Below are 13,684 nucleotides of genomic sequence, written 5' to 3'. Positions count from 1 at the left end.
ACAATGTAATAATTATGAAATGTACCTAATATTTGATTATCCTCTAAATAGCACTAAATCTCACAGTCTTTTTCTTTTATAATATGACATATCGAGTGTTTTTAAGATAGCGAAAAGCTAAGGACGTACTTGGGAAAAGCAAGTTTCGTTTTGTCGCTGACGGCCTCGATAAATATGATGCCATCCAGAACGGCTTGCCTGACCTTGGCTCCCAATTCTTTATTCGGAAAATCCAAGCAAAGATCGATATCCTCCTTGAATACCCTCGCAACGAAGGGATCGCTCTTGTCGACGCAAGGGTTTACCTTCCACCTAAGAAATTCTGTATGCACCCTCGGATCGACTTCCAGACCAAAATCTTTGCATTCCCTTTCCTTCTTCTCACGATCACGCTTCCAATCCCTTTCGAGAATCTCTTTGTCGGTCGGTAAAGGCGGCCTTTGTTCTTTTACAGGAGAATCAGGGGGCGAATTCTCTCGACCATACTTTAAATTAAAGTGCGACGGCGACCTGTGCAACAGAATTGTGTCTAAATTAATTGTAAACGTATTTCTAATTTTATTTTAACTTGCAAAAATAAACGCACACAATGTGTGGCTTTTTATATCTTTTTAAATAATTATTTATTTTATTCGTATTTTAAACTATATTTTAATTTTTATTTTAGAATCGATTTTAAAATATATTGTGAATTACAATTCTGTCTAATATGTCAATCATAACACGTAAAAATTCATTTTTTGAAATTACCGATAAACGACATAGAAATGCATAAATATTATAAAGTATCACTCGAATTTCTCATTTTTATATTCAAGGTACCCGGCAGTTTTGAAAAATTATAAATTTAAAAGAAAATTGTTTATTACCTCCGGTGTTTCTTCATAAAAAGTCCTTGTTGGTTCTCTTCCCCATTGCTAATGCGTGCCTTTGTGTCGATTTGAGGATGCAGATGAGGATTGGGCCGTGACGGTGTAGACGTGAGTACCAAAGTTTTCAAAGCCGCTACTTCAGCTGCGAGAACTTCTGATTTCATGCGGCTCTCTTCCAGGAGACGCTCCGCCGTCGCCTGACGTACATTAGCTTCTCGAACCATGTTATGTGCCTCCTGAACATACATTTTGTAAATAATTTAATATCCTTTACAAAATTTAATTTCTTAATAAAATCATGTAATGAGGAGCAGATTTTCAAAAAGCGTTTTGTCCAAAATTTATAATTTTTGAGAAAAAACGAGAAAGAAAGAAACTATATGCACACAAGGAAATCACGCACTTTACAGAAAATAACAATATGTCAAAATCAGTAGGATGTGAAATCTTAAACAAAATTGCTAAATAATTGCTAAAAATGTTAAATAAATGCATTTTGTCTCTAGTTAAAAAACATAATGCACTTAAAAATGTCTACATTTTTTCAGCATATAAATTAACGATGAAAAAATGCTTCCTGAACATCTCAGAGTAGCTTATAATATGAGTCTTTCAACACTGAACACTTCGTCATCTCTAACTAAAAAAATGAAATTTTGGACAAAAAACGCATTTTGAAAGTCTGTAATATCATTTTGTAAAGAATCATTAAACGTATTAATTTAAATCCGAAAAACCGAGGATGATTACGTTTTTCTTTTCTGTTAAATCTTTGACAACAATTCCAACATTCTACAACTTTAATTTTGTTTAATTATAATTTCGTTTTTTACATTTTAGTGTTGTATCTTATTCTTTTATTTAATTTCTTTATTTTTGTAATATATGACTAACTTGAAAGAGACTGGCAGTGAGTTCTTCGAGCTCGGCTTCTACATCCTGTCTGATCCGAGAAAGTCTAGCTACTTCCTCATCCTTCAATTTCAATTCTTCATGAGCTCTTTTAAGTTCCTCTTGCAGTTTCGCCACTGCGTGCTCCTTTACTTCGGCTACTGCTCTTCCCCATTGCAGAGTGGTAGGCGATGGCGGACCGTTGATCTTTTTAGGAACACACAGTAACTCTTGCTTCGGTAATTCTTCCGGCTGGAATAATTTTCACAAACATTACGTAAATATTCGTGAATTTATTTCTTAATATATATTTAATATATATTCATAGTTATTTTTATTCCCTTATTTTAATTTCCCATTTCTATGAAATGAGATTAAAATTAAACTCTGATAAGATAAATATTGGAATTACCAGCGTATTTTTAGGAAGACAAAGTCTCTTGGATGTTTCGACAGAATTGTCCTTTTTCAAATCCGTATTGGATTTCTCATCGCTAGCTTTTCCTGCAGATTCAGTTTTGTTCAATCGAAAATCCAAAGGTTTCGTACGTTGAGCTTCAGATTCTGAGACTTCCAGTTCGTGAGATTTTAGCTTTTCACAGGGTTTTACGGGCTTTTTCTCTTCCAATGGATTTCGATGTCGCGATAGGACACCTTGTAATTTTTCGTTGTACGTGAATAATGGAGTGGTTTTGGTTGAATTGGAACTAAAATATGCAAATTTCATATAATCAATATAATCATCAATAGCATACAAATACATACAATAACAATAACAATATAGTTAATGATATACAGCAACTTCGAATACCGATCGAGTATCTTGAATATAACATTTCTGCAGTTTTGGTGCAGCAAAGAAAAGGAATTTTGCAATTGCAGTAAAACCATTGCTAATATTGCACATTCGATAAAAGAACGAAAAAAAAGACTGAAGTAATTGTACCATAAGTTGGGAAAATTAATTATTGAATATTGTAGTAAAACCTATTTAATTTTAAAGTAGAAAATTTTTGCAGAGTAAATCTTTCAAATTAGAAACAAATTTTAAGAATGTACCTTCAAAAAATCAATTAAATATCCTTTATACTTTGTAAGAGAGCGATTTCGATAGAAAAATTAAACAATGGATGTTTAAACGCACCTATCATCTAGGAACTTGTTGTCATCTTCGTCGAATAGACTAGTGGGCTCTTCGTCCTCGTCCTCGCGCTTTGTAGCATATCCAAAAAGATCCGTAGCTGCCCTCGCGAGGTCTGATTTAAGAATAGGATGAGGTGGATGCAGCGTAGCACAATCAGTTTCGTCCGTATAAAGCTCATCCTCGTCCGTGGTGTATTCCTCGTCGCCGGTTGTTCCGGTACTCCCAGCCCTTCTGTGCTTCGTCGTGAGCGGTCGATAGGCGTATTCATTCGAGCCGGAAACCGACTCGTTGGATTCCATTGACTCAGGCTGTTGCTGCTCTTGGACTTCCTTCATGACGCCTCACTGTGACCGGATGTAATCTTCAAGCTTGCTACAACATTTGATACCTCGGTTATTTCAAAAGTGATATGTAAAAACTTTCCTCTCAAATTTTGTTTTATCATCGATGTGCTCTATCTTTTATATTTCGGGAACGTTTCAATAAATTCTACGAATATTAATATTATAAATCGATCTTAAACGGTAAATAATCGACTTTGTAATTTGTTAAAAAATTAATAAAATTAAGACACTCAATTATAAAAAATAATTGTTTAAATTAATAATTAATAAGCTAATATTTTATATTTTAAGAGTTAAATATATAAATATAACTTTGATTTTAATTAATTATTCTTATTTAATTTATTACAATTTATTCTTATAATATATTATATTCACAAAGTATGTAGTATTCATTCAATTTTATTTTTAACGGTATATGATTGTACGAGTATCGCACGATTGTACAATATTGATATTTGATAAAAAAACCAATGGAAATTTTCTTCGTGCACCAGAAACTGTTTGTTTTAACTTTAAGTAACTCGCGAATTCCAAACATTCTTTGCATGTGGGCATCAACATAGACATGCGTGTTGCACGCATATTCCTCTGATTATTGTGTAAACATGGCTCAAGAAATTTAAGCTTATTTAACACTCCGACCACGTCAATAAGTCTATTTATTCTCTAGGTCATTTACGCAATCGTCGTAAACTTACGTGCGAAAATTTAATTGGTAATACCTAAATTTAGTACCTGCTCTTTAATAAAGATTGCGGTATTGTTAATTGTTTTATTATATATTTATTAAACCGGGTAAAATGTATATATATATATATATATTGTATATATAAATATGGAACATTACACATTTGAACACGAGGCTGGTGTAGAATCTTATTTTTAGATTTATCTCTTCTGACACTGTTTCGTTTAACTATTCTAATATCTTCTAATGCTGAGCTCGCTCCAATGCTTGCAGTTACAATACAATTTGACGTAATGAAAAGGAACGAATGTACGTTATCGTGCGGCACGCATATCCTTACGTCATCCTTCCATATCGTGCACGTGATACTTAAACGGGAAATACATATATCCACATATACACCCTTCTACAAATATATTCAAAAATAATTAGCAACTTGGCTAATTTCTATTCCCTTTGCAGATCGTTAATACAACAATATCTCAAATGACAATAAAAAAACATGATAATAAATTCGTGTTAATTAAAAGCAAATATTAATTTTAGTTAAATCTCTAATTTTAATTAAATACAATACTAATTAAGAAACTGATGGTATTAATAATACATTGAATTTTAAAAGGTATAACCGTATTTTTCTCCTGGTAATTCACAGAATACGAGTAAATTTCCGGCTTAATTCCGCGGAATAGCGCTAATTGGCGTGTATAAAGTACGCGGAAAAATACTTTACAATTCCATTTACATATACTCATCCAATTGCTTCTATTGATGCTGGAAGTCTATTAATTTCGGAGTCTTGAATTTTGAAAAATTATTCAATATATCTCACTTGTTTCTTCATTTTCTGACGCGATCACTGTGATAGGTGCTGATAGGATAATTTCTGCGATCAAAGTCACGGGACGACGCTAATAACTCGTTCGATATTCGAGGATTAATCCCTTGTATTCTCACGAGGCAGGCCGTTAACAATGTAATAGGCGGTACTGCGGGATCCACCAAGATGATTTCCTTGGGGGCTATATAAGGGACGCGCGGGGATTGCGTCATAGTTAAATCGTGATCGCGCGAGAAGGCGGCGAATGGTACAGCCGGGCACACGCAGACACGCTTCTCTCTCTCTCTCTCTCTCTCTCTCTCTCTCTCTCTCTCTCTCTCTCCCCCCCTTTCCCTCTTTCATCGCGGGTCACAGAAAACCAAGCGATAACCACAAATCGGAGATGTATTTTTTTATTTTTAACTGACAATGAGAGAAGATTTAAGTCGTTTGACATTTTTTAAATTGAAAAAACAATACATATTATTGATATTCAAATATAAATATCTAAGCTACGTTCCGCTTTTAATAACTTAATTTTATCAGAATCTTCTTAATTTCTACATATTGTATAAACCAATGGAAATTGCAAAAACGTAAAGGAAATGCAGATCGACAATGTGCATTTATAATTTAATAACGAAGAACACAGAAGGGTGTATTTAATTTGTATTATTTCGCGTTAACGAAGACGGTAATCTCATGGTTAATTATCAGTCAACATGAAGGGGATTAGATGAGGGTGCGATTAACATTTAGAGAGGAAACATCACGTTTCCTGCGAGTTTCAGGCACGATACTGGGTATACAGTCCTGGCCTTGCGCTCTCTCTCTCTCTCTCTCTCTCTCTCTCTCTCTCTCTCTCTCTCTCTCTCTCTCTCTCTCACGGCTTGCGTGTGCTAGTTAACGTTACATACACACGGTTTTTGAATGACAGCATCTCGATGGTGTGGGTGCGTATGCGACTATTCGCACGTGTGTAAGCCGCGTGCGACCGCGTACCAGTCGCAGACACGCTCTATGAACAGCGTATCTATCACAACAGACGACAGCGAGGGAATATGATTGTGTCTACTACGTTTTCATTCTACCGAATATTCTGATCGCAAGATCTATTTTGACGTGAAATCAGCTACTTTTTTGAAAGATGTTTTTGAAAAAAACGGAACTGTGAGAGCACTAAGCAGGAATTGGAACTTCGACGTAACTTCGCTGAATTCAGATTTCTACTCGCAATAAGATTCCCGACAATTTGAAATCCTTTCTCACTTATAAAATTTTCTTGGAATTTTAAATTTTTAAAATTGAACTGGTTTGAATCATCGAAGTGAGATCCAAAATAGCGAGTCAGAAATTTCGAATAAACTTCGCGTGGACATCAACAAAATGTCAACTAAATCGAGATTCTCATTATACCGCAATCTATTCTCCTTTGATTTCTAATAGCATGGGTATAAATTGAGACTTCTATCTGTTCTTCTCATTAACAAATAATATTTTATTCATAAGATAGATGCTATTCGTTGAATAAACGTTGCTCTTATTTTCTGTCTACAATCAACAAAGTTAGAAAAGAAAATAGTACCAGTTTTACATGAATAAGTTATAATTCTTTATCGAAACTAGTCAAACCACCACACTATGATTTAAATACATGGCATGTATCTAAAAACAAGATGCAGCGAGATTCAATTCTACGATGTAACAAAATACAAAACAAACAGCAATAACCCGAAAAGTTGACAATTAGATAATTAATCTTGCAAGTTCGACAATCAATGGACCAAGGTTTGTCAACCAATGGACCAAATAATATAATGGTAATATTAAAGATACTTCTGCCTTGAGAATTATAGCGAATAGACCTCAATTCGTATGACCTAGATGCATGTAAGAGGGACGTAATTTAATTTCTCGCTCAGTACAGTCACGTCTGCAATTAAGTAGTCTGTTAACGAATTCACAGTACAAATTTGCAATTTATCTAATTATCATTTATTACCCTTTCTTACTCATATCTACTATTGTAATATAATAAGTATAATATAAAAATGTAAATGTATTTAACAAGTTTGTGAAGTTTAGCACAAGATGTTATTTTAATAATTCTAATCTAATTAAATTTGTTATTCACGAGAGAAGAAGATATAATTAAAATTTCTTCGTGTATATAGAAAATGCGTTATAGAAAGTCGCTGAACGTAATACATTTTGCTTTTGTGATGACACTCTCTGATGTAATATAACGTCATCAAGGTTGCTGTGAAGCACGTGCAAAAGCGCAAAAAGATTTAGAGGCTAAATCAAAGCGTGTCGTTTTATACTTCGTTGCACGATTTAACAGTTCGGACAGGTGCATTTTAATCTCGCCGTACGTCTTCTTTCATACTGAACAATTTTATCATACATTGATTGCGAGAGACATGTATTTTCCGTGCTGATATATATGTGACCTTCAGTACGCGGAGTATAGCTGCACCTTTCTTTGTCGATAACGTATGGTGTTCCAGACCAATCTGCACAATTCATGCAGCATTTATCGCATGCCGCACATAATGCTATTATTTTGTTTTTTGTGTACGTCACACCTGACAAATGCACTTTTACGGGTGCACACAGCGCTGCGTCTACTCTTTTATTCTGAATCATAGACTGTCGCGGTACGGAAACTACAATATGGAACTATTGTGTAGCTTCCTATTGTAAAATTGACACATCACTTCGTGAATGATAGAGACAATGTGCGGGTTAATCCAATGTTTCATCTCGCACTCTACCTATGCGGTTGATTAACAGTATATAGTTTTCACTAAGTAATTCATACGACATTCATACCTCCGAGATGAGCTACGCTCGCGAAAACAATAATGCATAATTTAACGAAAGCAACGAAGATAACGGGAATAATAGTACGCATAAAATTTTCAGTTCTTTGGTGATACAAATATTTTATTACAGGGTTGCCACAGAAAATTAATTTTAAAATTCCCTAACTTTTCCTGGTTTTCCAGATAAAAATGGGAAATTTCCATGACCAATATAAAATATGACAAAATTTTAACGTTATAAAATTTTAACATTTAGAGTCAAGGATTGTAAGAAAACTAGCTTGTATATTATTAAAAACGCAAAAGAAGCTTAGTATAAAATTTTGGGAGCAAATTCAAGCCAACAAAAAATTAATTAGTATTGGAAAAAAGAATGCAGTTACGACGAAAAAGGGCGATCAAATTAAATTACTGAATAAAATATAAATTTTAATTATTTTTAAAAAAATCGTTTAAAGTACGCGAGTTTTTAACGTATTTAACTACGTTAGATATAATATTTAAAAAGTTATAAAAATTATTTGGAATAGGAGCAGTTTAAGGGAATTTTGTGAGCAAAGTTCAAAGTTTCAGTCTCTTTTATATTTTCCCCTGACTTTTCCCGGTTTTCCATTACCAATTTCAATTTCCCTGACTTTTCCCGGTTTTCCAGGTGTATCAGTGGCATTATAAAATAAAATAAAAATTTATTCTATCCTCATAAATATTACACAATATAAAGTGTATACAGGATAAAAGAATGGTATATACATACGTGTAAAATTTAAAATATAAATACAAAAAATATATATTGCATTATTTACTGCACATATTTCTGATGAAACTCGTGAGAGAAATAACAACTAAAGAAAAGAAAGGGTTTGATATCAATATAGAGAAATCTTGCTTTTTTAACATTTGACCTTTAAGAAAGAGATTGTCAAAGATAGAAGATAAGAGAATAAAAGACAGAATGCTTATGTAAGGTAAATATCTAATATAAAGATAACGATGATATGGCTAACAACATAACTATAGCAGGAGAATTACGAGAAGACGAATGAAAAAAAATGTGGAGGTTACTTCTCACGTACGTCAGAACTGATACAATGCATCTATTACTAAACAACATTAACGATGCCTATAGAACCTGCAAAATATAGCGAAGGTCGTAATGTTGTATGTGGAGATCTGCGAATGAATTAGTTCTTATCAAACGAACTAATCGAATTTATGATATATGATAATTAAACTTCTCACAAATTAAAACTATATACCACTAAAGCTACAAAAACGGGGAGAAAAATATCATTCAGTTTTTTTAATTTTTAATATTAATTTTAAGTATATATTCTCTTTATTTTGTATACCAGATTTGTTTTTCTATCATTACATTAAGTTAAATCTAATTTAATTTAATTTATATGCAAATAATAGTTTTATTATATAAAAAAGAACAATTAAAAATCGTTATATTAAGAATTTATTAATTTTTTATAATTGAAATTACTTTTTTAATACTGGCAGAATAAAAATTTATTCGATATATTCGGAAGCATGTACCGTACCTGTCAAACATATACTCCGATCGAGCAATTATTTACAGTAAAACGCTCACATTTTATCTCGCCGCAACAACGATATTCGCTGCAATCGGTTATTCAACGATTACAAGGTTTATACATACAAAACGTTTATACATAATAAATCGGAAGTGCGTTATCGCGCGACCAATCTCTGGTTTACATTTGATAACGAAGCACCTGTTCAATACAATGCGATTCTAAACAGATATATTTTGAAATAGTGAGCAGAGGAACCAGCAAAACGGAAATGAATAAATCACGTATATCTAGCGATGAAAATATCCAGCAACAATGCATATATTTAAAACGTATCGTGGCGACTCGTCCACTGCCTCTTTCTCTCTTTCGAGAGACAGATACTTTCCGAATACTCTGAATCATCTTCTGACAAGAAGAGAACGCTGCGTTGCGTATTTCACTCGCTCGACGCAATTTCAACCTACAGCGACACAAATGGCAAAAAATATTCCGAGAAAGTGCTATACGCTCCGTCGATCAAACCGCCCGACTAATCTCGGAGCGAATTGCTATCGAGAGCGAAGGTCAGGTTTCGCTAGAATTGACGTTTGACGTAAACTATGAGTGACTAACAAGGGAACTTCTCGAGGTGTCAAATTCTGATTTTAATGAAACTTTGTGAACTTGTAGCTTACATAAACAGATGAATTTAGAAAATATCAGTTGCGGCTAAAAAACGGTTTGAAGGGGTGAAATCACCCCTTACGTGTACAGTGGTTTTCAGCTTTTTCCGTTATATCTCGAAAACTATTTGAGATATAAAAAAATGTTTTATACAAAAGTTTTACAACAAAATTAGCTATATTCAATCGCGTTTTTAGAATAATTATTTACCAATTTTTTTTGAAAATTTTGAAAATTCATCTCTTTATGTAAGCTATACAAGTTCACAAAGTTTCATTAAAATCAGAATTTGACACCTCGAGAGGTTCCCTTGTAAGTGAAAATAGGCGCGTAATATATATGACCGTCTCTCTCTACAAATATATGCCTGCATCAAGATTTCTTCCCTCATTGATCACAATAAATAAAATTACGATCGACATAACGTCTAGATTAAATATCAAACTTGTCGTCATTGCTCTCACTTATGTGTCACTGTGCTTATCCAATACACTTTGCAAATCCAATTTACGCGTCTGTGACGCATGATCAATGTAAAGGTCAGACAATCACGATTCAGTGAGAGATCTATCCTTGTGTACTCGCTCGCATGAATTTCATTTATCACGCAAACTAGAATTGGCAAGACTCGTATCGCAAAGGTACGACAGATGCAGGATGAGAATCATCCCCGAGCGATTACGCTAAAAAGAAATGCGAGAGAAATGTCAAGTCAATGCTGCTAGAAGCAGAAACGAAGTGACAGTCGAGTTTCCGACAGTGAGACCTACCTGTCAGGTGAAATCTCAGTACGCTTCGAAATCGGTGACATTCGTCACGACAGTTCGAGTGATAAAATATGGACAACAATCGATTACAATGTCGCGATTGCAAAGTCAACGATAGACAAAGACAGAACTGGTAAAAATCGTGAGTCACTGAATCCGCACTTCACGGTAGTTCAGCACGGACTGAACCTGCTATACTCTCCCACTTACTCTTTCTTTCTCTTCCTCCCCCTCTCTCTCTCTCGGAGTCTGCCAATGATCTCTCCCCTCTTTGGGAGACCTGGCATCGCCTCGATCATCATCCTCCTCGCCGTACATCATCAACCTGCTGTGGCGATCCAAGAGAAGTTACGTTGTGCAACTACAATGCACAAGTGGTGATGTCGTAGGTATATAATAGAGCGTTTCAAATAGAATCGTAGAGCGAATTGAAGAGTCAAACACAAGAATGAGGAAGTTCGCAATTTACAATTTTAGACATGACGTCATGTTCGAGTCAAGTCCTAAAAATCATGTATTTATTCTATTGAGTATTCTATCTTCGATTCTGGGCTTTCATTGATAAAAATATATAATCAATTTTTTTATCAATGATAAACTTATATCATAGGTATAATATTTTAGTTTATGAAGGTAAAAATATAATGTACAAAATTACAGAACATTATACGGGGTGTCTGACAATTAATGAAAAAACTCTCACATAGAGGCAGAATGGACTAAACTGAATAGAAAAGTTCTCTACCATTTTGTAATTTTCAGTAATGGTTGACGAGATATTAATTTCCAAAGATCGCCGAATAAAGGCGTGTCCGTCCGCTCGACCGTTAACTATTGCGAAAATTGCAAGGTGATAGAGAACTTTTCGACTCAGTTTAGTCTGTTATACTGGCACACGAGCGATAATTAACGAGATATTAATTAATAAAGATTTTTGAATATGAGAGAGAGAGAGAGAGAGAGAGAGAACGCATGTCCGCCTGTTCGAGCGCAAAAATTATAAAATGGTAGAAGACTTTTCTGCTCAGTTTAGTCGATTCTGCCTCTATACGAGAAATTTTTCATTAATTGTCACACACCCTGTATAATGTATATACCTATATAAAATATTATAAAATTATCAGAAAATAAGTTATTTGTCGCAGACTATTCTTTGTTAAATTTTTCTTAGCAAAAATATCGCGTAAAGTCATTATTTTAATTATAATTTTTCTAACTTCAATATTTCAGAAATTAAGCTTCAAAACAAGATTTCATTAAAAGTTCAAATTATGTGTAAACTAGAAATACTACATTATCATTCATCATTTTAAACGTAATTCGCGTCATAGTGTTAATTTTTAATTTTGATTAAATAGTTATATGAAAAAAAGTGTAATAAAAAATAATTTTTGAGGAATAATTTATCGCGACAGAGAAATATCTGTCTTTCTCTACTTGCGCAGACAATTATTGCTAATTATTTGCATTTTTTTTTAAATTGTTATTGATCGTTTACAGAAAAAAAAAGTGGAGAACTATTCGTTTCCACTTGCATCATAGATCATCTTCAGCTCTTTCTATTTGCTCAAGTGAGACTCGCCAGCCGTCTGTTTCTACTAGCGAAGTGACAAGCGCGCTATTGACTGGTTGCATCTTTGTCTAGAGCAGAGGCTGTCGGTTGGTTGCATATTTTTAATTGCTTATATATTTGCATTTAATACTTGATTTTCCTTGCACGAATTCCCTTCTACTTATCCGCTTGATAACTCTCCCTCCCGCGTGGTTTTCGATAATAACATCATCCTTCTCCCGTGCCTATCAGTGCTCGAGTAGGCCAGCTAGCTAGAATGTTAATTATAGCGTCCGTAATTGAGTTTGATAGGGCTCAATGAGATAAGTGTGACCCTTGATGCGCGGCGGCCCCTATATATGTACTACGCAGTTGGGAGCATTAACACTAACCATCTACTGGTTTCTTCCTACGCGCATGTCGGCTATTAAAGTCACCCACGTAATTTCTTTTTCCCAGGAAGCATAAAAATAGTTTATTCTTGCTATAAATCTGTGTCGTAATCAATCATCCCCCAGCACTAAAATTAGCTTTGTTGACACCAAATAATAGAAGGGTTTTGTTAGATTTCTTATTTGCTAATTTTTAAACGGGCACACTACTTGTTCCTTTACTTTGCAGCTCAATTAACGCTGGAAGCTACATTTAAAAAGCTTTCATACATTCCGGACAATTCAGCCCGCTCGCAACTTGAATGCAGCTAAAAACTTTTCTTACATTGCACCGTGATGCATTGTTCGCCGCGTTGTGCTGCAATCCCGCTGCTGAACAAACTTTAGCTTCGTGAAAACTCAGCTGCATCGTGTTGATAATAAAATTTCATCCACCAAATTAAAGTTCGATGTAACGTTTTTTTAATCTGTCGTTTACAAATCGAATTTATAAATAACAAAAATACTTGTTTGTTTTGAAACAGTCGACGCAAAAATATATAGAATAATCCTTAAAAAAGGTATCTGTTAGAAAAAAAATATTTTTCTTCAGAAAAATTGGACTATTTTTTTTAAGAAAAATTTCGCTATTAATATTTGATGATTGAATACAATACATTAAATACAACACATAGAAAGGTTTTAAAAATAATGATTTTAGACGTACAAAGCAAAGAAAATTTAGCGTCAGATCTTTTAACGAATTATTTTTGTGCGAAGATAGCTTTCAAGGAATTAAACGAAACGGTTTATAAAAGAAACAAAGGCGAAGAACCTTGCCAGAAAACTCTTTCCATAATTCCTTGCAAAATAATTCGAGGTTTTAAGTGCCTTTTAAATGTCAGTTATCGCAAATAAGAGCTAACGCCGAGAAATTCTTTGAGATGTTCGAGAAATTCGAAGGAACCGTGAAAGTCGCTATTCTTTGCAACATATAAACACATGTATATGCCACATACGAATGTATTATGCGCGTGAAACGTTATTTTCGGCTATTTGCGTCTGATTTCGTCACTTTCGGCGCCGATTTCACCTCGTCGAACGAATACATAAAAACATACTCGTATGCGAAAAATAGCTAAATTATGGAATGCGACTTGATGGAATTTGTAAATAAAATTTTTATCAACAAGACAT

The 13,684-nt window shown here is 34.0% G+C and overlaps 1 protein-coding gene across 4 annotated transcripts in view; it reads right to left on the bottom strand.

Moving 5' to 3' along the window:
* Positions 1 to 13,684, bottom strand: part of LOC108721948 (guanine nucleotide exchange factor for Rab-3A) — a 28,420-nt gene that overhangs the window by 1,296 nt on the left and 13,440 nt on the right. Inside the window, exons 1-6 of one of the 4 annotated variants that reach the window (XM_018446790.1) lie at positions 10,568 to 10,733; positions 2,908 to 3,279; positions 2,176 to 2,470; positions 1,767 to 2,015; positions 870 to 1,108; positions 130 to 510 (exon numbers count right to left, since the gene is read on the bottom strand). In XM_018446790.1, the coding sequence (XP_018302292.1) occupies positions 130 to 510; positions 870 to 1,108; positions 1,767 to 2,015; positions 2,176 to 2,470; positions 2,908 to 3,242 (1,499 nt within the window). In that variant the 5' untranslated portion in view covers positions 3,243 to 3,279; positions 10,568 to 10,733. Of the gene's footprint in view, positions 1 to 129; positions 511 to 869; positions 1,109 to 1,766; positions 2,016 to 2,175; positions 2,471 to 2,907; positions 3,280 to 10,567; positions 10,734 to 13,684 lie in introns of those variants that run through there. The other 3 variants (XM_018446792.1, XM_018446791.1, XM_018446793.1) reach the window with 3 other exon arrangements.

This window comes from Mycetomoellerius zeteki, unplaced genomic scaffold (assembly GCF_001594055.1).
Source record: "Mycetomoellerius zeteki isolate Tzet28-1 unplaced genomic scaffold, Tzet1.0 scaffold188, whole genome shotgun sequence".
Lineage (NCBI taxonomy): Eukaryota > Metazoa > Arthropoda > Insecta > Hymenoptera > Formicidae > Mycetomoellerius > Mycetomoellerius zeteki.
This window is presented reverse-complemented; position numbering and strand designations above follow the sequence as displayed.